Source organism: Rhinolophus sinicus, chromosome 5, assembly GCF_057876585.1.
Source record: "Rhinolophus sinicus isolate RSI-liver-muscle chromosome 5, RSI-T2T, whole genome shotgun sequence".
Classification (NCBI taxonomy): domain Eukaryota; kingdom Metazoa; phylum Chordata; class Mammalia; order Chiroptera; family Rhinolophidae; genus Rhinolophus; species Rhinolophus sinicus.
Genome location: NC_142505.1, coordinates 81,465,813 through 81,489,370, shown reverse-complemented (window position 1 = coordinate 81,489,370; position 23,558 = coordinate 81,465,813). Strand labels below are relative to the sequence as shown.

The 23,558-nt window shown below is 41.6% G+C and overlaps 1 protein-coding gene across 1 annotated transcript; it reads left to right on the top strand.

Moving 5' to 3' along the window:
* The first annotated feature begins 2,718 nt into the window (after nucleotides 1-2,718).
* On the top strand, nucleotides 2,719-23,332 carry DNAJC18 (DnaJ heat shock protein family (Hsp40) member C18). Its single transcript, XM_019740369.3, has 8 exons — nucleotides 2,719-2,876; nucleotides 4,564-4,750; nucleotides 9,818-9,963; nucleotides 12,166-12,351; nucleotides 13,074-13,183; nucleotides 14,153-14,262; nucleotides 16,121-16,293; nucleotides 21,162-23,332. The coding sequence occupies exons 1-8, from the start codon at nucleotides 2,837-2,839 to the stop codon at nucleotides 21,284-21,286; spliced, it is 1,077 nt and encodes a 358-aa protein (XP_019595928.2). The 5' UTR covers nucleotides 2,719-2,836; the 3' UTR covers nucleotides 21,287-23,332.
* Nucleotides 23,333-23,558: the final 226 nt, after the last annotated feature.

The following is a 23,558-nucleotide window of genomic DNA, read 5'->3' as shown; positions in this document are numbered from 1 at the left end:
AGGGTGGTTGCTGTAGTGTGTCCTCTCACTTCTCCCCCGCATCTTATGGGAGGACAACCAGTAAACCAGTTCAGGTACAGAGGCCCAGTTGGACAAAGGGCTCATTTACTCAGTGTATTTCTTCTAGGGCTGGATGGGGCAGCATCTCAGTCATATAGGGCACACAGCAAACCTCAGTACCATCAGCAAAAATTCACTACAGTTCAACAAGTATTTCTAAGGGTAAGTAGAGAAAACTCACAGAGATCTGAGGCTGGCTCTTGGTAAAATGTTTAGTGAACAAAAGAATCATGGCAGGCCCCTTTGGCCTAGTTCCTGCACACAATTTCCCAGAGCCAAGCTAGTAATACTTAATTCTATTTGAATCTGCTGGAAAACAGGCTTTGCTCAGTAGTGTCTCCGCCTGGATTTGTGGATGTCCTTTCTCACTTCTTTGAACTTCTTTCTATGAACTTCTTTCTACACCTACCTCCTTACCTTTGAGAACTGCCTCAGAGATCCCAGTTGCCCTTCCCTTATTTTCTTCCCAGTTGCTCTCACTCTTCCTGCTGGTTACTTTCTCCTGACACTGCCATCCTGAACCCTTTGAGCCCACGCCTTCCTCTTTTACCAAACACAGAGATTGAATTTGACAGTAGGAATATTTTTGTTGAATGGTTGGTGTGCTTAAACAAAAACTGGCACAGAAGTGTTCTAAACGTTAAGATTTGGAGTTCTAAATTAGTCCTGGTGCTAGTCATAGAAAAATTCATCCAGAAGTGTTAATGAGTGGAAAGGTACATTTGTATGACAATATCTGAGAAGACTGCAACGCTGAATCATTTTTTTTTTTTTTACTGATCTAGGAATAAATGAGTCATCTAGAAAAGAAACGGGAAGTGAGGTTTCAGAGGATGATGAGAAAGGTTGTTGAGGTACCAGACACTTCCAAGAGGTCCCAGTTTCTTAAATCTTGTCCAGTGTTCTTGACCCTGGACTCTATTCCTAAGTAGCCCCATAATTCATAGTACCCCTTTTCAATCCATTTACCCCCTACAGTGCTCTAGCACTCACACTCTCAACCTGATACCTCTAACTTCACAGTACTATCACATCTCTGAGTATCTCCAGACCTTAGCCCTATGCCCTTGGACTGCAAGATGCACCCCACCTTTCCTTGCCCATCTTCCAGAGCAGTCTGTCTGGTCTTCCAAAACCACCTAATAGATGTCCCTGATCATGTCCCTCATCTCAGAGTGCAAGTGCCTTCTTCAAGACCCAGCCTTCTTTTTTTTTTTTAAAGTGGGCGTTTTCTTTTCTTTTCTTTTTTTTAAGGGGAACAGGACTTTATTGGGGAACAGTGTGTACTTCCAGGACTTTTCCAAGTCAAGTTGTTGTCCTTTCCATCTTAGTTGTGGAAGGTGCAGCTCAGCTCCAGGTCCAGTTGCTGTTGTTAGTTGCAGGGGGCACATCCCACCATCTCTTGCAGGGGTCGAGGAGTGGAACCCGCAACCTTGTGGTTGAAAGCCCGCGCTCGCACGCTCCAACCAACTGAGCCATCTAGCACTGGCCCGGCCCATGTGGGAATCGAACCGGCAGCCTTTGGTGTTAGGAGCACTGAGCTCCAACCGCCTGAGCCACCGGGCTGGCCCAAGACCCAGCCTTCTGTGAGTTCACTGTCGCTCATTTGTCCCAAGGCCATGTATAAAGAGAAAGGATAGAACTGCACATCACGAAAAGCTTGTACCCTTTGAATTTGTGTCTAGGGCTGTACATCTCCTCATCCTAACTGCCTTAGTAGTTACTGGTTGATACCATAAATGACAACTGATTCCTGTCTAAGAGTTCAACAAATTCCAGGTAAATTTTTGTTTGGGGATGAACATGATCATTTTTCCCTTTTGCAGACCGGCCTTTGGCCATCTGAACTCACCTGCAGGCATGAGTCAGTAAGGACACTGTACCCATCCACCTGGGAAGAGTTGCTTTTATTCTTTGCTAAAAGGCTCCATGCAAATCTGAGCAGGAATATTTCATTTCCTTTTTACTAATCTCCTAAGTCCCAGTCCTTCAGAAAAGAAGGGAATGGGCCAAGGAAACGACGGGGGTAGAAGAGAGGAGAAAAGTGTCAGAGGGCTATGGAGTAGGATAGGACGAAGGATAAGGAACAGCAAAGATAGGGGCTCTAATACCGGTTCCAATGTGTGCCTGCCTTTTCCTTCTTTCTCTACTCCTGACTTCTAATGATCCTTCTAATTACTCTGTCCTGAAGAGCTGGGGCATACCCTGACTGCCCTCCAACTACATAAATCTACCACCCTTTTCTACTTTTGGTGGCTCTTAAGTTCCCAGGGTTGGATTTGGCATCCCCCAAACCTGTCTCTGAATCTCCAACAGACATTAGCATATATTTTAAAACGACATCTTGAGGATTAAAATAGTTACACTGTCACCCTCTAGCCCACAGTTTGCAAAGCCTTTCCCAAGCAGGATCTCATCGCGCCTCCTTGAATGTCCCCCGTGTTAAGCTGGGCCGAAGCCACTCTCCCCATTCTACAGATGAGGAAAAGTGAGGCTCAAAGGGGCCAGTTTCCTGCTGTGAGCCACTGGCCGCGGAGCGGTCAACTACCGATGACGCACCTCCACAGCCCTCTCTTTCAAGCGTCGAGCCCCTTACTCCGCTGCATCTCCGAGGGCCCCCTCGCGGGGAGCCTACCGGGAGTTGTAGTCCTACTGTCCCGCAGCTTCTATGGGTTCGACTACAGTAACCAGCATGCCCCGCGCTTCTCGTCCCCATATCTTTCAGCCTCAGGCGAGGGGGAGTCTCGGCTGATCTGCTGACTAGCAACCGACCGATATGGCAGCAACTCTGGGCAGCGGGGAACGCTGGACGGAAGGTATACCAGGTCCTGGCCAGAGGGTCGGAGAGGGCGAGGTTCGGGAGAGATCAGGAATAGGGCTCTTGAAGGTGCTCGAGGGCTGAGATCCTGGGCCGGAGGTGAAGGATGGAGGCCTATGAGAAGATGCTGAGCCTGAGTAGGGTTCCGGACGAGGTGGGGACCACTCAGGGCAGGGGCCGGGATCCAGAAACCAGGAGCGCTGGCTTAAGCAGTGGAACTCGCCGAGAACCGAGTCATCCGTGACGACTTGTTGCCTCCGGCCCCCAGCCCCGCCCCGGCCCGTGCCCCGCCCAGGGCCCCCGCGGCAATCGGGCCCCGCCCGCGCCTGGGTGGCCCCGAGGGTCAGCGGGGTGATGCTCCGCTGGTCTCCCGCAGCTTCCTTTCTCGGCCCTTATCCTCACCTCCAAACTGGGCCGCCTGGTCCTTGGTCTCGATTTGGTCTAATCCCTGCAGCCAGTATCAGGATGGATAGGCCGGCCTTTTCCATCCAACTGTCAGACAGAATATTGATCCAGTACCTATTATGTACCCTGCATTATGCTGATTCTGCAGCAGGGATGTGACAGACGTGGGCCTCTGAGATCACAGAACTCTCAGTTCACTGAGGGAGTTTGACAGGTAAACAGACAATTACAAAACAGGGGCAATAATACCTGGGCTAAATACAGCAAGGTCGTAGGTTTGGGAAGCACCCAACACAGTCTGGGTGTCAGAGGAGGCCTCATAGAGAATGTATTACATTTGATGACATAAAGGATGCGCTGGAGTTAGGCTGACTTAGCGGAAGAATGTCGCAGGCAGAAGGAATAGCATTTGCAAAGGCACAGAGAAAAGAAAAAGCATTGCTGATTTGAAAGGAGTTTGGTGTGGCTCAAGCATTCTTGTAGACTGCAAAAGAGCACGTGGTAAGAGATGAGGCTAGACAGGCAGCCTGGGTCCATGATAAGAAATTTGGACAAGTAGCAGTGGATAGTCACTCAGTGGTATTAAGCAGAAGAAAGATGTTTTTACAGCCTTTTCCATATCCTCCAGATAGGGCATGAGTACTCTGCCTTCTTTGACTTGATTGCTATGGCCCTCTTTACATTTTGTAGGCATTATGATTAATTGAATCTTCGTCCTTTAAACTATAACCTCTTTGTGGTCAGGAGTAGGTCTTACCTGTACATCTCCTTGATCTAGTTAACCAAATGTCTTGTACATATTAGTTCTATAACTGTTAGTTTAAAAGAATTGAATTCACCTCTACTTTCAATCTTAGTGGTGGGAGGCATTGCAACAAAAATATTATTTTATGAGCTATGTTACTTCTGACCATGGACCACAGAGAAGTAGGCTTCCCAACACTGCACGAAAGGCAAGATATCGGGCAGATGCCTCTTGAGCCCCTTTTCTGGTTCCAAGTCAAAATTATTTGCTGACTGACCAACCACTACAGGTATGGTAGACATTATTATGCTTCATGTTTATGGCATTTTAAGTTGTTCGTGGTTGCCTCCATATTTTCTGAAGGAAGATGTTTGTTTAGTGTTGTATGAATGCTTAAAAGTCAGCATGAGGTCAGTAGTCTGGCCCTCACACTCACTGGCTCATGCCTATTAGCAGCCTCCCAGATAGCTAAGACAAGTAGCAAAGTTGATTTGCAGGCAGACTGAGGCCTAATGGAGGGGCTGTTGCTTTCCAGCTTACATTGATGCAATTAGAAGAAACAAATACCCAGAAGACAGACCTCCCGAAAGTCATGACCCCTGTGGTTGCTGTAATTGCATGAAGGCGCAAAAGGAAAAGAAGTCTGAGAATGAGCGGACTCAGACCCGGCAGGGTGAGGGGAGTACCACTTATACCGAGGAACAGCTGCTTGGGGTACAAAGGTGAGCTTGTGGTGGGATTAATTGAATGATTTTATGTAGGTGCCTGGCACAGACAATGTGCTATATAAGTATTGAGTGCTTATTATTGTTGTTGAAGCACAATAGCTTCTTGGCCTCAGAGGCAAGACTAGGTGAAAGTGGAATATTAAGGTATAATCTCAGGTTAGCTGCCCTACTTCTACTGTAAGAGAGGCAAGAAAAATCAACTAAATAAAACAGACATCTATACAACATTCTACTCCAAGACAGCAGAATACACATTCTCCACAAGTGTACATGGAATATTCTCAGATAGACCATATGTTAGGCCATAAAACAAGCCTCAATAAATTTAAAACGATTAAAATCATACAGTGTATGTTCTTGGAAATCAACAACAGAAGGAAATTTGTGAAATTCACAAATGTGAAAATTAAACAACATATTCCTAAATTAAGAAATAGATCACAGAAGAAATCACAAGGAAAATTAGAAAATACTTTGAGATGAATGAAAATGAAGACACAACATACTGAAATATATGGGATACAGCGAAAGCAATACTTAAAAGGAAATTTATAGCTGTTACTGTTCATATATTTTTAAATAAGATCTCAAATCAGTAACCTAATATTCCATATTAACAAACTAGAAAAAGAAAAGCAAACTAAATCCAAACAAGCAGTATGAAGGAACTAATATAGAGTGGAAATAAATGAACTAGAATATAGAAAAGCAAGAGAAATTCAACAAAACCCAAAATTGGTTTTTTGAAAATCAACAAAATTGATAAAACTTTACCTAGACTAACCAAGAAAAAAAAGAATACTAAACTAAAATCAGGAACGAAAGTGGGGCTATCACTACCAATTTTACAAGAATAATAAAGATTTTAAGAGAATACTATGAACAATTGTATGTCAACAAACTAGATAACCTAGATGAAATGGACAAATTCCTATACAGATACAAACTACTGAAACTGATTCAAGAAGAAACAGAAAATCATATAGACCTACAACAAATAAAGAGATTGAATTAATAATCACAAAACTTCCCACAAAGAAAAGGCCAGGCCAGGATGGCTTCACGGTGAATTATATTAAATATCTGATGAAGAATTAACTAATCCTTCACAATGAATTACAAAAAAATACAAGAGAAGGGAACACTTTCCAACTCATTCTATGAGGCTAGTGTTAACCCTGTAACCAAAACCAGACAAAGATATCACAAGAATACTAAACTATCAATCAATATCCCTTATGGATATAGATTCTAGCAACATATAAAAACATATAAAAAGGATTATATACCTTGACCAAGTGGGATTCATCCCGGGAATGCAAAGTTGTTTAACCAATGAAAGTCAATCAATGTAATTATATTAATAGAATAAAGGACAAAAACCACATGATCTTTTTAATAGGTGCAAAAGAAGCATTTAACAAAATCCAATACTCTTTAATGGTAACACTCAACACAGTAGGAATAGAAGGGAACTTCCTCAACCTGATGAAATCTGTCTATAAAAATTCCACAGCTAACATACTTAATGGTGAACAATTGCATGCTTTCCAAGATAGGAACAGGACACAAGACAAGAACAAGACAAGTACGTTCAGTCTCACCACTTCTATTCAACATTGTACTAGAGGTTCAAGCCAGGGCAATTAGGTGAGAGAAAGAAATAGAAGCCATCCAGATTGGAAAGAGAAAGTAAAACTGTATTGACAAATGATATAATTTAGTACAGAAAATCCTAAGGAATACACACACACACACACACACACACACACACTATTAGAACTAATAAATGAGTTCATCAAAGATGCAAAATACAAGATCAATATACAAAAAGCATTGTTTTTCTATATACTAGCAATGAACAAAAATGGAAAAGAAACATTTCACTTATTACACCATCAAAAAAGTTATTAAATGCTTAGAATAAAATGCTTAGGAATAAATTTGACAAAAATGTAAGGTTGTACATTGAAAACTACAAAACTTCCTCATAAATATACACAAATTAACCCAAAGACAATATAAGACCTAAATAAAAGAGCTAAAACTCTTAGAAGAAAACATAAATGTAAGTCTCTATGACATTGGATTAGGCAATGATTTCTTGATATGTCACCCAAAGCACAAGCAACAAAATAAAAAATAGGTTAAGTTACACTTCATCAAAATTTAAAACTTTGTACTTCAAAGATACCATCAAAAAAGTGAAAAATCAAACCATAGTACAGGAGAAAATACTTTAAAATTTTATATCTGATAAGGGACTTGTATCTAGAACATATAAAATACAACTCAACAATAAAAAGACAAATAATCTAATTGAAAAATGGGCACAGGATTTGAACAGGTATTCCTCTAAAGAAGATATACAAATGGCCAATAAGTACATGAAAAGTTGCTCGGTGTCATTAGTCATTAGGAAATGTAAATCAAAACCACAATGAGATACCATACCACCTCACACCGACCCATTAGGATGGCTATAATAAAAAAGCTGGACAATAATAAGTATTGATGAAGACACAGAGAAATTGGAACCCTTGTATATTGCTTGTAGGAATGTAAAATGGTGCAGGCAGTTTGGAAAACAGTATGGCAGTTCCTCAGACGGTTAAAAGTAGCATATGACCTAGCAATCCACTCCTAGGTACATACTAAGGGAAAGAAAAACATACTTCGACACAAAAACTTGTACATGAATGTTCATATAGCTTTATTTATAATAGCCCAAAGATGGAAACAACCCAGAAATTCATTAACTGATGAACAAATAAACAAAATGGGGTCTGCATACAATGAATATTTTTCAATAATAAAAAGGAATGAAATATTGATACATGCACAACATAAATGAACCTTGAACATTACACTAATGAAAGAAGCCAGACACAAAAGACCACATGTTGTATGATTCCTTTCATATGAAATGTCCGGAATAGATAAATTTATAGAGACAGAAAGTAGATTAGTGGTTGCCAGGGGCTGGAGAATGGGAGAATAGGAGTGACTGCTAATGAGTATGGAGTTTCTTTTTGGGGTAATGAAAATGTTCTGGAATAGATAGTGGTGATGGGTGCACAACCCTGTGAACATACTAAAAAACCACTGAGTTGTACATTTAAAAGAGAGGACTTTGTCATATGTGAATTAGAGCTCAATAAAGCCTGTTATTAAACAAGTACATTTATAAAAGAGAGAGAGAGAGGCAGAGGAGTACCTACCATGGAAGCAGGGATTGGAAACGGCTGGGGTCCAAAGGATCCCCATGGGCAGCTCTGGAGAAAGGGCCCTGACATTCTAGACCCCGCATTATAGCCCAGCCTGTGTTCATGACTAACTGTAAACTCTTCAACAAGACTCTGGGCAGCTGCCTGCCTAACTGAATTGTGTAGTAGCAGACTGGAGACATTGTAAATGCCCATCAGTAGGGGATGTATACACATCCATAAAATGCAATAATGTACAGCTTTATAATATTGTAATAATAATATAATACTGTATAATAGAAAACTGTACAATAGATGTATAATAATAGGCAGTATTTATGTAGTGTCAGATGCCATCAAGCACTTGGATGGATACTTTATTTAATCATAACAGCTCTATGTGGAGTACAGCATAGGGAACAGAGTCAATGGAACGGTAACAGCCATATATGATGTCAGAGGGGTAGTAGAATAGGGGAGGGGGTGATCACTTTGTGAGGGGTGTAAATTTCTAACTATTACATTGTTTTGTACACATAAAACTAATAAAAAAAATCATAACAGCTCTGTGAGATATATTAGGTTGCAATTGCGGTTTTTGCAATTATTTTTAACCTTTTAAACCGCAGTTACTTTTGCACCAACCTGATAGTTATCATTATTAGCCCATTTCAGAAGACAGCACTGAGGCACAGAGGTTAAGTACACAGCAAGATCAGATCCCAACTAAGACATTTTGACCCCAGAGTTCATGCTCTAGTCCGGCAATTCTCAAAGTGTGGTTTGGGAACCTTGAGACCCTTTCAAGAATCTGCAAGTTTAAAACTATTTTCATAATAATACGAACACATCATTTGCCTTTTTTCACTCTCTTTCTCTCCTGAGTGTACAGCGGAGTTTTTGAGAGCCTACCCAATACGTAATTATCTCATCACTGTGTTTTAAATTTGTTTTTTCCTTTTTAGTATGGTAAATATTCACAGACATAACTCATATAAACAAAAACTCTTTGGGGGTCTTCAATAATTTTTAACAGTATAAAAAATTTCTGAAATCAAAAGTTTAGAACTGTCACTCTAGTTTAAACTATCGTCCTATACTTCTCATCTCTATATGCTATGGCTTAACCTCTGAGATAAATTGTTAGTTTTAAGAAAAATAAAGGCAAGATGTAGAATGGTGATTATAATTTAGAAAGGTGATTTTTAATTACCAAAAAGCTGCCATTTAGGTAATAGAAAAATAGAGAGATCTCTGTACATATACCCACAGTATACATAGGACTCAACAGCAGGAGACTGGGGACAGGCTATATGGAAGCAGGAAGATTTTTCACTGTATGTAGTTTAGTACTGTTGGATGTTTTTAATAATATACACATCTTATACTATGTGTACATTTAACTTTTAAAAACAAAGTTTAAAAAGATAGCCATAAGGGAGAGAGAGAGAGAGAAGGGGGGAGAGAGAGAGAGAGAGAGAGAGAGAGAGAGAGAGAGAGAGAGAGAGAGAGAACAAATAGGGTGGTTAGGTGTTTCTTCCAGCTTTACTATGGTTCAACTCCCAGGACCTTAGCCTGCACCTTGATGGTAAGGATTAGCATACTTGTTCTATCCACTTGCCGGGCTATAGAAAGAATAAAATATTCGATTTAAAAATACTTTGAAAGGCATTAAGCTCTCGGTGGGAGGAGGACATTGTTAATAACTTTGAATCTTTCATTAATGTGTTCAGCAATTTTCTTCGAGGTTTATTTTGGGGCTCACAGATTGGAGGAAGGATCGATGTACTATTTTGCAGTGAATTGAACAAAAGGGGCCTTTGTAAACATACGTATTTCTGATGTGTGTTTTTAGGATTAAGAAATGCAGAAATTACTATGAGATTCTGGGAGTTTCTCGAAATGCCAGTGATGAAGAGCTTAAGAAAGCTTACCGAAAACTCGCCCTGAAATTTCACCCTGACAAGAACTGTGCTCCCGGAGCAACAGATGCTTTCAAAGGTCTGATCCTGAACTGACGCTTAATTCTGCCTTCCTTGTGATATTTGGTTATAAGTTTGCAGCCTCCCCTGTAATTGTGTTATAAAGCCACACGCAGGGTCTTTGTTTTTCCTGCCACACCTCTTCAGTAGTGATCGCCCACATAGCTCCCTCCTGTCTTCATTCACTTACCTTAATTTCTTTTGGAAAAAATATTTGGTTTCTCTGTAACACCTTTTGGAGCCATTCATCCATTGATTCAGCAAATACCGATTGAAGATCTAGATGCCAGGTGCCACCGTGAATAAAACAGACATGATTCTTCTTGTGGAACTTACAGGCTGGGGGCGGCTAGCAAGTCGGGCCTAGCTAGACAGCATTCCCAAACTTCTTTGACCGTGGAACTCTTTGTTCATGAAACCTCTGTGTATAAAAAGCATAAATACAGTTATAGATCAAATCTTTCTTCCATGACTTTCCATGATACTTTTAGAAATATATTTTTAAAAACATTTTGGACCCAATGCATAAATAAAAATCTTACTTAAGAGCTTCACCACCAGTGAAGTCAGTGATTCAGGCAAAGATTATCAATGGGCGCCAAAACCGTTGGGCGATAGGTTATTGTTGAATAGGATATTCATATGATGTCAAAGCCTCACCCCCTAGGATATTTATTGATTACAAAGGGGAAAAATTCCTCTATAATGGAGATATCTAGCTGTCACACTTTAACCAATTGATCCAACTTACCATCCCCAAATATTGGAATAACCTAACCTTATGTGATACAGCACCTATGTGGTATTCCTGCCAAAATGTTTGACTTGAATTTAATACTGAGGAAACGATCAAAATATGGGACATTCTACAAAGAACACTGACTTACTCTTCAAAAAATTCAATATAATGAAAAGGTGAGGAGACTGTTCTACATTAAAAGAAACTAAAAGAACATAAAACCAAATACAATACATGAACCTTGCATGGATTTACTGGGTAACAATGAATTGATGTTCATTTTCTTAGCTGCGATAATGGTATTGTGATCATGTAGGAGAATGTCTTTCTTTTTAGGAGCTATATGCTGAAATATTTAGGGGTGAAGTATCATTATATCTGCGGCCCACTTTCAAATGGTTCAGCAAAAGAAATGTATATATTATATATATGTTTGTATGTATGTACAGAGCTGAGGAAAGCAATATGGCAAAATGCTATATAGATTTAAAATTTTTCAAAACAAAAAGTAAAAATTGATAAATCTGAGAAATTTTAAAAAGTCAACATTTACCTCAGAGGACAATCTACTTTTGATGATGTTCCATTGTGAATCTAGTTCTCCCTACAGTTTCTACAAGGAAACAAATAGATAACCCACATTCTCTTTATAGTTTCATGTAAGAGATCTCACAAGCTAATGCCTTTTCTCTGATAAATCTGCCAGATTTCAAGGGATGTGAATGTTTGAGCAATTTTAAGTTTTTTTGTTTTTTTCTGCTTAGCTGTTTTATTGTTGTAAACATTTAATACAATTCCCTTGCTAGAAGAATCGTAAAGAAATGCTCTTTCTGACTGTGTTTCTGGTAGTGTTGACTGAGTCAGAGGTAGGGGGTGAGAATGTCTTAAAAGATTTTCTTTTGAGGTTTTTTTGATTGCAGGTACAGATTGTATGTTTAAATGAAATTGGACCAATAGGGAGGAGCAGTCATGGTTAAGCGTATATAATCTATTCAGTCTCATCTCTGATCTCTCATTGAGACATTGGAGATACATTTCTTAATCTCTATAAAGACCATTTTCTAAAGGAAGCTGAAATAAGATTGCGATGAGTGAGGGCTTTGCTTTAGCCAAGCAATAATTTTATTGATTATTTTATTCAGGTGATTGTTTCTAGACTTCAAGTTAGACCACCACTATTTATATATGAACTGTTTCCAACCATAAACTTTTGCTCTCAAGTGAAATAAGAACACATATTTGATGAATGAGAGCAGTAGTTCTTAGTTCATCTTGAGTCCAGCGTTGTTTCTGGCTTTAAAAATCCGATCATGGAAAATTTCAAGGGCAAGCACTCTGATGAACTTTCTGGGCCCAGGCACCTCCCTTGGGCTCCTGTGAAGCTATCCAGCACTAATCAGCTTTGGGCTCTTCATTACTGCTACCTGGAGCTATATAGCAAAGACAGCAATGTACTCAGATGCTTTTTGGTTTTGGTTGCAGCGATAGGAAATGCCTTTGCAGTCCTGAGCAATCCTGACAAGAGACTCCGCTATGATGAATATGGAGATGAACAGGTGACGTTCACTGCCCCTCGAGCCAGACCTGATAATTATTACAGGGACTTTGAAGCTGACATCACTCCAGAAGAGCTATTCAACGTCTTCTTTGGAGGACATTTTCCTACAGGTTAGTATTCCAAAATTATCATTTAAAAAATATATGTATCAGCAAGCTCCTGTTTGAGGATTTGAATAGAGGGACATGGTATGGTGGAAACAGCAAGAATTTGGAATCAGGTACCTGGGATTTGAGGCTAGTCTCTAGCCTCCAACTGTGCATGATTCTGACCAAATCACTTCGTCTCTCTTATTCTGTTTCCTCACGTGAAAAATGGGGATTATGATACCTACCTCACAGGGCTTCTGTGAAGATTAGATATTTTTAAGTGCTTTATAAATAAGTAACAAAATGCCTATTATTATCATTATTGCAAAATAGCAGCTATATAAAGATAAAAATTAGAAAAGTGCCCCAGAGAGTTGAAGTTGGGGTAATTAAATGCCTAGAAAGTAAGTTGAATTTTATGAATTGCTATTAAAGATACTAGAGACATTATCTGATATTGGGCAAGGAAACAAGCATGAGCATGTCAGAGAAGACTCATGGCCCAAAAGCTTTCTTTACTAGCTTTTTGGGGTTCTCTCACTCACTGATTACAAAGGACTATTTAAATAAAGGCAGGAGAGCTAACACATTCTATTTCCAGCTAGTTCACTTGGCGTACCTGCTGCTTTATTTTTCTACGGGGTAAGATGGCACAATACTCTACCCTCAGAGAAGGACCTTAGAAAAGGCAAGGAAAGAATGTCTGCCACATCACATACTAAGGGTTTTTCTTTCTTTTCCAGGAAATATTCATATGTTTTCAAATGTGACCGATGATACCCAATATTACCGCCAGCGGCACCGACATGAGAAGATGCAGACACGGAAGGAAGAGGAAGAAGAAAAACCTCAGGTACAGGAAGGACAGAACTGCTGCTCATAAACACTTGTACTGAGAAGCCTTTATGGTGGCTGATCAGGTTTTAGAAGTTCAACCTGAAATACGTTACTAAAATGAGCTTTAGTTATGTTGAGGCAGTAGAAGAAGAGCTGGGTAATGGGCCGAAATAGGCCAGAATGGTACCCCGCCCCTTCTTTGGTGGCTGTCTCAGTAAATCAGTTCCCCTGTGGGCTGTCTTGATCAAGGTTTTCTTGACTGAATAAAAAAGGAACCCGCTTCAAAATATTGAGAACTAAAAGGGGGTTAAGGTAAGGGATCAAGGGGTCTCATGGAGCTCGAAGCAGGAAGCGCAGCTGGACTTCAGGGCAGATGAGAATCAGGAACGGGGTGGTCAGGAACCCATACAGCTGTGCTCCCCATGACTAGTTGAGGCCAGATTGTCTCCAGTTTTCCCACCTTCCTGCAGTCTGGCTTGTTCTACTTCTCCTTGCAAATGGGCAGTCCGCAGTGCCTAAGAGTATGTGTCCTTTCTTCTAGTGACTGCCTAGCAGTGAACAGTGATGAATCTCAATCCCAAATTCCTAGCCGGGGAGAATGTGATTATTTCCTGCTAGGGTTAGATGTCTCCGAGTCTGTTCAGCTGTGATGAAAGCAACAAAGTTGCATAATACTAACATGGTCCTGTTGAGAGTCCATGAGGCTCATCCAGAGGCGTCTGCTTCACTGGATGCAGGGGGTGAGGGGGGCTGCGGGAGAATTACTAGGTGTCAATCCTTGTTGTGGGCGGGCCTCCTTCAGCTTTCTCAGCAGAGCGAACAGAGTCCTTTGGTACTTCTCAGCAGAAAGTACAGCCTTTCAGAAAAGCCTGGGGCTTTGTGCACTGTATTGGTAATTTGTATTTTCGTTGGGAAAACAGTCCTGTTTTCTATAAGCTTTATATTGATGACGAACACTTACACCAAATACTTTTTTCTTTTTCAGACTACTTATTCTGCATTTATTCAGTTACTTCCAGTTCTTGTGATTGTGATTATATCTGTCATTACTCAGCTGCTAGCTGCTAACCCCCCGTATAGTCTATTCTACAAATCGTAAGTCAAATATTTATAAATCTTAACAATCTGAAGGGTGAAAGACTATCAGGTTTTGTCCATACCTTACTAACATTTCATTTCACCTTTTGTTGTAGAAAACACTAATTTTGCGTTTAAAGGAACAGCTGATAGTAATAGTGCAGACTCAGAACTAATGTGGGCAGTTTTCTGTGTCCTCAGGATCCGAGTTGTTTTGTTCTACAGCGACAGCGACATCATCTGGTCAGTTGCAGAGCGGCAACAACTAGTTGCTGCAGGATTAATAGAATAACTCCAGGTTCAGATTAAATCCTTATCACACTACGTTACAGTTAAAAAGGATCTTATTGAGCTTGTGATAGTATCGCTGGATTGCTGTAGGTCTGGGAACATACTAACTGAGGTCCAGTGATTATTTTCAATTTAAGAAATTGCAAGAAGAGGACATTTATTCATGATAAGGCTACATAGTCAAACCATAGTATCACATTTCTGTAATTCTGCTGAAAATATAGAAATTCATTGTAATGTCTGTAGATTATGACTTCTGATGGGAATGTTTTTATTTCTTCAATTAATTCAATTCTCAAAGTTTGGTCCCCAGACCAGCATCATCAGCATCAAATGGCAACATGTTAGAAATGCACATTCTTAGGCCTCGCTCCATATCTACTGAATCAGAAAGTCTGAGGATGAGAACAGCAATTTGAGTTTTAACAAGCCCTCCAGATTATTTCGGTCCACACTCAAGTTTAAGAATCTTTATTTTTTAAATTAATAATGAGAAATTAGTCATTACTCTTTGTTATACTTTAGTAGATAGAAACCTTACAAAATATGGAGTCCATGGGGCAATATATAACGGGAAGAGTCTTTGTTGGTGACCACTGAAGACTCTCATTCTAGGTCAATATCTTTGTTTTACAGAGAAGAAATCAGACTCAGAGAGAGGTTATTGCCATCAGTTCACACTGGCCTGATCCTCCTATTTCCTGACTTCCTAAGTTCTTCCATCTGCTCCCGCTACCTCCTTTCTTGTCAGGCCAGTGGTGGCAGTAAGGAACCTGCTAACAGCTTCCCAGAGGAAGGTGGGAGCAGTCATAGCCTGAGCTCTTAGAAATTCAGCAAGAGCCTTAAGTCGAGAGATCAAAGGAGAAGCCCGGAAAGAGGTCAAGTGTAACTCATTTGAGATAGAATTTGTCCAGTTGGAATAAATCAGCTTGCATTTGGCACATTGCTGTCACATTGTTCTAACTTGAATTTGAGCTCCCTTCTATACTTCTCTATGGTTAGACTTTAGTTAACGCAGACATGTCAATGTTTCTGAGCCACAGATACCACTGGATATCTTAGACCCACAGAGATTTAGCTAGGAAGCATCACTGAAATCTCTTGTCTGAGTTTTTCTGCAGTTCTCACTTAGCAGCTATGTGTGAAGTACTTATTATTGTGTCCTAAGGATTGATGCTAGGTTGGTGTAAACCTCTGGTCATGTACCAATAGTTTACTGTAACAATCAGTTCATTCACCCAGCATTTACCAATAGCCTACTCTATGCCAGGTCCCACACAATATACAAATTGTTTTTTTAAGCATTAGCATTCTACTTTAAGCGTATAAAGCAGAGTAAGAGAGGTGAATCCTTTAAGAGAATAAAGGAACTGTGCTGAGGCCAAATCCACAGTATGAACATGCTCAAAGAATAGCAATTATGACATTATGCTTACTGCTTTGCTAGGGAAATAATGAATGTTAAGTGCATCAGAAAATGGTATCTTCATCTCCCCTATGAAGAGACGTGATTGTGATCATGATATATGTGAGGCCAGTGTTAACATATAAGAAGCTTACCTGAGCCTCTCTCTCCTTGTTTCAGGGCCCTGGGCTACACCATTTCTAGAGAAACCCAGAACCTGCAGGTGCCTTACTTTGTGGATAAAAACTTTGACAAGGCCTACAGGGGAGCATCTCTGCGTGACCTGGAGAAGACGATAGAGAAAGATTACATTGATTACATACAGACGAGTTGTTGGAAGGAGAAACAACAAAGTAAGATGCTGTAAAAGGGCTTTTAGCTGGCGGTCGTGTTTCCAACCTGGCGTTCCCAGCTTCCCGATCCCTCGTCTCTCCTCTCTGGAGTCGCACATGTTTATGTGAACAGAGAGAGGACAGAGGCCCATTCAGGATACTACAAAAAAAAAAAAAAAAAGAAAAAGGAAAGTTTATTGACAGGACACACGTGGTCAGGACTTGGAAATCTGAGGAACTTAGGCAGGCAGCACTAGTTGCCTGTCTGTCTGTCTGTCTCTGAGTCTCTGCCTCTCTCTGCCAGCTGCCTTCCTTTGCTTCTTCGAGCTCTCCTCCTTCATAACCTTATTTTCCATGGTTTGTTTTGGTTGCTGCCTCTTCCAACTTCCCCAACCCCACCAGTCATTGGCTCCCTACTATATCACAAGCTTCCTCTGTAAGTTTTAATTGAATTGCTTGCTGGTTTGGTCCAATTTCCTAATTTCACATTTTCCTAGAGGGAAATCTGATTGATCCAGTCTAACTTTTTGAGCCAGACCAGAGGTTTGTAGGTTGTTGGTTTTGAGTCCTGTGTCCCTCCCTTCCTATCCAGTTGGTTTTGACCACACTAGCAAAAGTGAGCCTCCCTGGTCTGCCCCTTCAGCAGGCAGACGGGTGGGTATGAGCAGGCCTTCCACTCTGTTTCCTTCTCTGGAGACAATGGGGGTAACATTAAGGGGGGAACTGTAAGCCAAGTGTCTTTCAGTTCCAGTGAGTGTTAATCGTGAGTCCTGGTAGCAAGGGTAGCGCTGTCTCTCAGCCAATATGTTCACCTTTCATGCCACTGAATTCCACATACACACACACGCACATATGCACATACACCATTAGTAACTGTATCTTATGAAACTTGGCTTTGGTAACTTTTAAAAAGCAAACTCTACTGCATTTTAAAAACCTTAGTACTGGGTATTATTAAACATCTAAAAGTGTCTTATAAAATTGGCTCTTCAGTCACAGTGCTGCTAAGCCCTTGCTGACCCATCGCATATCCCAACCCCACCTCCAAGTTAATCTCGCCTTCCTGTGTGTTCCTAAAGCACTTTGTTCACCCGGCTAACACAGTACTGCTCTCACAGTGTTAGTGTTCTGTAGGTACGTGTCAGGCTCCGTGCTGGACTGTGGGCTCTCTGAGGAGAACAACCACGTCTGAGGACTTTTGTGTCCCAGGCACCTGGCGGAGTCCTTACCTCAGAACAGGTGCTCAACAAATCTTTTGAAGAGAGGATTCTCATGACTGGGAAACAATGGAAATGCTGAGGATTAGTAATCACAGAACAGGGTTAGTGTCCTAACCTGAGCCCTCAGCGACCTCCCTGCGCTCTACTTCTGTAGGGCAAAGCCCACCTGAATTCTCGGGTGCATTAGGAGCGTGGCGGGCAAGGGCTCTGGGGTGTAAAGGGAATTAAGCAGGAGGAGGAAGTCACTTTTTTATTGAAAGTACACTACCTCATGTTAAACTAGGTTTTGTAAGTTTGTAAAAATTAGGAAAGAATTTGGAGCAAGATAAAGGCCTTTGACTAAAAGGCAGTATATTCGTGGATTCAAATCAGGTAAATGCCACAGTGTGTGTCCTAAAAGTCCCCCGTTGTTTTGGCCCCTGGGAGGGTTTTGAATTTGTTGCCTTCTACAAGAACTGTATGATCTGCATTTCACATTCTTCAGACACACACCCACCCACACACATACCCCAGCTGGAACTATGCAAAGAGCTCATGGTAAGGATTGCACCTAATGTGGCTTATGTCCCATCCCCATGGGGCCTAGTCTCAGGGCTTTGGCACTCTCCAGGTATAAATAAAAATCCACTGAGTAAACTCGGTGCATGTACCCACAAGTTCCAAATGGTGGGTTATCAGCACACACCCCTTAAAAGTCTATTTCTGGCATTTAAGGATGGTGGCTGTCCGGAGCTTCCACACAACCCAAGTGCCATTTGAGAACAAGCAGCATCTGCCCTCCGGATCCAACAGCAAGTGCAGCCACCAAGGTTAAATTTAGTACTTGGAGGTTGTAAAAATAAACCCACTTGAGAACAAAGTTCACTCTTGGCACAATACCGAATGGAAACTGATTTTAGCAAAGTTAGCCATTGTCTTTCAAAATCTTTTGTTCATTTCTTTTCTCTGCTCTTCCTTAGAATGCTGATTGTGTGTGAGTTTCTGTGAGTGAGCCCTTCCTATGAACACTAATTGCCCTGTTTTTGCCTTCCTAGCTACATCTAGATAATAAACCTGATGCCAGGGAAAGTGGCCATGCCACTGGGCTGGGCTGGACAAAAGTAATGGGCAGGAACCACCTCCTGGCCTGGCGAGTTGAGCTGGGATCCTCGCCCTGCCTGACAGAGGAGCACTTCTATCCATGGCCTGGAGCAGGGTAGCAGACTGGGTAGAAGCTTAAACTTTGAAATGGGATTAAATGCACTTCCTTCTAGAAGGGTTGTTGGATTATAGAAGATGGTATGGATATAACGCTTAGCAAGGTTCCTGGCACACAGTAAGTGCCTAGTACCTGGGGGTGTCCAGGTCTTGCTAGACCGGATGCAGCACTGTCTCGTGGGGCTAGATCGTACGGGTGCTGGGATCTGTTGGGGTCTTACAAATGTCAAGACTCTGAACCGGGCTTTTGTGCAGTGTCCTTGGGAGAGGCTCTGGGACTTGGTTCTCTTGACAATTTGCCTGAGTCAGTTTGTCTTGAAAGCTCAATTCTCTGTGCATTTGTTATAGTGGAATTCAGGGCAAAAGAAACATTTTGCAAAGAAGAAAAGATGTTCTCTGGATCCTGCCCTCCCAAAGATTTTTTTTTCTCTTAGAAGTTATTGAATATTAACAGAGCTTGTCAAAAGTAACATTTTCATTGAGTTAACCTTTTGCTTTACTGAAGAGCAAAAGGATTTATTGGCAGTTGGGAAAGAAGCTTCTCTAAGCACGGTCGTGTAAGTGTGGGACATGGTTCCTTGAAATAGTGACCTTGTGCAAGGTCTTTGCTCGGAAGCAGGGGTCTCAGTCTCTAGAGCATTGAAACCTGATTTCAATGAACTTTATGAAAAGCAATGTTATGTTTTGAGAAAAGCATTAATATATGTACAGTTATGTTTCATCAGCTTGTTACCGTGGTCTTCAATGTAGAAAATAGTAAGAATCACTATCCTTAATGTTTTCTGGAATGAGATTTCAGTCAATGAGGCATTAAGATAAGCTTGGTAAGCAAAAAAAAAAAAAAAAAAAAAAAAAAAAATCCTAAAGAAAAAAAAATAAAATAAAAGAACGAGAAGAAAAAAAAATTAAAAAACAACCCTAAAGAAATCATTTCAAGGAAAAACAAAGCCACAGAATCTGATCCATAACTATGATTCCAGAGGACCAAGGGGATAGACTGATTTTGTAGAGGCCTCCTGCACAGCTTTCTCACATGGCAAAGGTGCCAGAGAAATGGAGTTAGTGGGACACTGTGTAGGACACAGGAGCAGAGGGCTTTCACTGGGGTGTGGCACGTGATCCTTCATGAAGTCCCGTCACCTGCAAGGATGACTGTGCCAAGGCCAGCTCTGGCTAGCAGGCACTGCAGGCACCCATGCCAAGAGAAGAGAGCACATTGTTCTGGAGCCTAGGAGACCTGCTACTTGCCAAGCAACTGCTGGGCTAGGGCCCAGGCTCTGAGCCCCCATTGTAGAGGGAGAGTTTTCATGTATACCCACCCCTCACCCTCGAGTCCTGCACTTAATCTGCACTTTGGGCCTTACTTGGTGTAAATAGAATCATTGTGAGCAGAAATGCCAGACAGTGTTTTGTGTTGACAGAAACGAATTCAGAAACCCATGCCCATTGTTCCCCGTTTTAATTCCTGTTTCCAGGCAGTTTGCTGATTAATCTGACAGGTGCCTCTCATTCCACCAAGAGAAACAAAATCTGTCAGCAAGATGATTAAGAATGAGTAGACACATTTCTAAATGATTAAAATAGCATTTTCACAAGTATGGTCCTTTAAACAACGAGTTGCTGCCGGCTGTCGGAGGCTTTCAGAAGCCACACAGCCCATCCAAGCATACCATCATGTTAATACACAACACATCTCTGGAGGTGCTTTTCAGGCCTTCCCTCCTAAGACTGTCCCTGAAACTTTACAGAAGAATAAAAAATAGAGTCAGCCAACCGGCGTTGAGTCTGGGAAGACAGCAGAGATTACATTCTGGTTAAAAATAGAATGATCATGTCCACCATGAAGAGAGAATGAAATTCATTTAGTCAAGGAGACAAAGGTCACCGGATCCAGATAACCACTTTTAAAAGAGCCCAGCTACCTTTGGCCTTTGAGTTAAGGACCCCACATGTGGGGAGGGAATGAAGAAAGCCGCCAGCAACTTGGCCTTCTGCAGAGGGCATACCCACCAGAAGTAGGCTCTGTGTCACTTAGCATGTAGGAGCTATGATCCAGCAACACGGGAAAGAAGGAAGCAGCTGTCTTTGTTTCGGATGACGGGAACAGGATTGGACTCCATTCCCTCCCAACTGCCATCTGAATACCATTCGTATGAAGACTGTGGAACAGTCTCCTCTTACTGCACATGTGCGGGCTTCCTAAGTCTGGTGTCAAATGTTCTATTGATAAGAACTAAGTAAGGCTGGTGCTTATAGAATAGAGCGCAGATAGTGTAGGACCCCAGGACCACAGGTGTCCTTTAATCCTTACCACCTGGTGTAGCTGCCTGATACGTGTTTCTTGAATAAATGAGTTCCTTAAATTTAATTGAAAGAAAAAGCATTAAATAAAGGAGCTTTGAGTCTAGAAATGTTGAAATGAAGCAAAGGAGCTCAACTCTTGATTCATTGGTTACCTCTTTTATCTTTCAGAGTCAGAGTTAACAAATTTGGCAGGATTATACAGAGATGAACGACTGAAACAGAAAGCAGAGTCGCTGAAACTTGAAAACTGTGAAAAACTTTCCAAACTTATTGGCCTACGCAGAGGTGGCTGAGAGGATGATAGTCCTACACAGGGTTGGGGTTTTGCTACTTATTACTATTTATGTTCCTAATTCCATTTTATAATACAATATTAGGAAATGAACATTTTACAATTTGCTAACTTTGTTTGGTGGGCAGCGTTGAAGGCGCTTGAGCATGGAGCCAGACGTCATCACAGACTCCTTCCTGGGCATCGGCTCCAGGGGTCAGGAACAGTTCATCTAAGTTGAATTAATGGCAAAGCGTTGGATTCAACCCCCCTGCTCCATGCCTGCCCTGCCTCTAGGAATGTAGGCCATCCCAGAGCACATCCATGTTTTCTTTCTTCCCTTCTTTACGTAAGTCTCAATACCCCGTCATTCCTAGGCATAGCCAAAGCAGCTTAATACTCGTTGTTTACAACGTGCACCAAGAATTATACCTCTCCCTTCATGAGAGTTGTCACCTCCCCTAGGATTCTGCCTTTGGAACATGTTCCTACTCCTAGTTCCATGTTCTAAGGGGAATGTGGAGAAATGTAAACTATTATAGTCAATAGTTTTCTATTTGCCTGATCTGTATTCAGAGTTACTAGCATTAGCAAACTGCCTGATTTCAGTTTCTTTTACTTCCTCTCTCCCTTGCAGAGGGTCCAGAAATTAAAAGCTATTGAGTGAAACAGTTCAATGGACAATTTAGAAGAAGGCAGGAGGGGCCCGGGCTGAAGGTAAAATGTAATAATTAGTGCAAGTTCACCAGTCCATCAGAGAATGTTCTTTTTGTCATTTCCCTTTTCAGCCGCCCACTTTAGCTAGTCCCTACACCCCACAGAGGTACAGTGGTCAGACCTAAGAAGAGGTACTGCCAGCCAACCGGGCTGTGAGGTTCTGGGGTTGGCCTCAGCAGTCACTGTCTAACCCGGCGCCCTGTAGTTTGTGATATGAGATGCTTTTTCATGTAGTCAACATTTATTGAGTGCCTAGCATGAAGCAGGGGCTCTCACATATATTTTCTTATGTTAGCCTCCTCACAGCTCTGCGAAGTAGACATCTTATCCCTGCTTCTATGAATGAGAACATGCGCCCAGATAGGATGAATGGTTGACCTGGGTCACACACTGGTAATGGCAGAGCTAGATGCTAGGCTGATTATCAGGTAGAAAGTGTGAGATCATCCCCATTTCTCAGACGATTCTGGCCAGGTTGGTAAAGCAGAATATTTCCCTAGGATACCCCTGTCCCCCCGGCCCCATGACCCTGTATCCTTTCTATGGCAGTCCTGCATCCACTCAGGACACTTTCCTGGTCTTTAGAAAGCAAGCCCCTCCCTACACCAATTCTGTATACAAAACATGAGGTCCCTCAAAGACAGGCAGCCCTTCCCACTGGTGACAAGAAAGGGCATAAGTTGTTACCTGGGCCATGTGGTTCTGGGCCTTCCTGCAAAGACAAGCTACCAGGATTGAGTGGCCCAGATTGTCAGGAAGCCGAACCTGGAATGGAAGTAAAGTTCCTGTTGGAAGGAGAGTCTACATGAAAACTGATTTCCAAAGTAGAATTTCTCCTTTGGATGCATAGCCATGATTCAGGCAGATGTGTCTAGTATGATTCAAGATGTGGGCATTCCACAGGTCAGGATATGCATCCAGAGGTGAAGAGTGGGGCTTTGGTGGCTGGTAGGGGACAGCTACTCAGCTATGGAGCGGGGGAGCAGCTCCAGAGATAGCCAGATTTGCTGCCCACCCATGTCTATCCTCCAGGGTTTTGGGGGCTTCCTTGATCCCCTCTGAGTGACTGAGGGGATTTACATGGTAAAATGTGCCTGTGAGCCAGACAGACTGATGGAAGATTTTCCTGTGTACATAAAAATCAAAGCTCTCCTCTCCCCAGCCCCTGCTAGAAAATGGGCCATAATTAAACTGACTTGACAAGTTAAAAGACCCTGCTTTAGCTGCCCATGAATAGTGTAGTCACATATTTTATGGATTTCATGGCAGACATGAGTTATCTGTGATGATACTAAATAGAGGCAATACTAACTAACTCCAATAAATGTCAGGTCTATTGTCTGTTTTTATAGCACTGATGGTACTATTTTATTTATTACTTAATAGAGCACAACATTCACATCTTGTTTTCCTCAAGGGAACGGTATTTGCATTCAGTTGAAGGATAGTTTAATCTATTTAGTATGGACCAGAATATTGTTAAACTATAATTTCCTGGGTTATATTTTAGATGGGTTGTCTGCATGGTGGTGAAAAATAAGCGTCTTCCTCTTGCCTACATCCTTTGGAAGGTTTCC

Bases quoted from the DNA above. Each gene is read 5' to 3' on its own strand.
- DNAJC18 (XM_019740369.3), top strand. From the start codon at position 2,837: ATGGCAGCAACTCTGGGCAGCGGGGAACGCTGGACGGAAG. The intron at 2,877-4,563 runs GTATACCAGGTC...GTTGCTTTCCAG, and splicing joins CGGGGAACGCTGGACGGAAG to CTTACATTGATGCAATTAGA. The intron at 9,964-12,165 runs GTCTGATCCTGA...TTTTGGTTGCAG, and splicing joins AGCAACAGATGCTTTCAAAG to CGATAGGAAATGCCTTTGCA.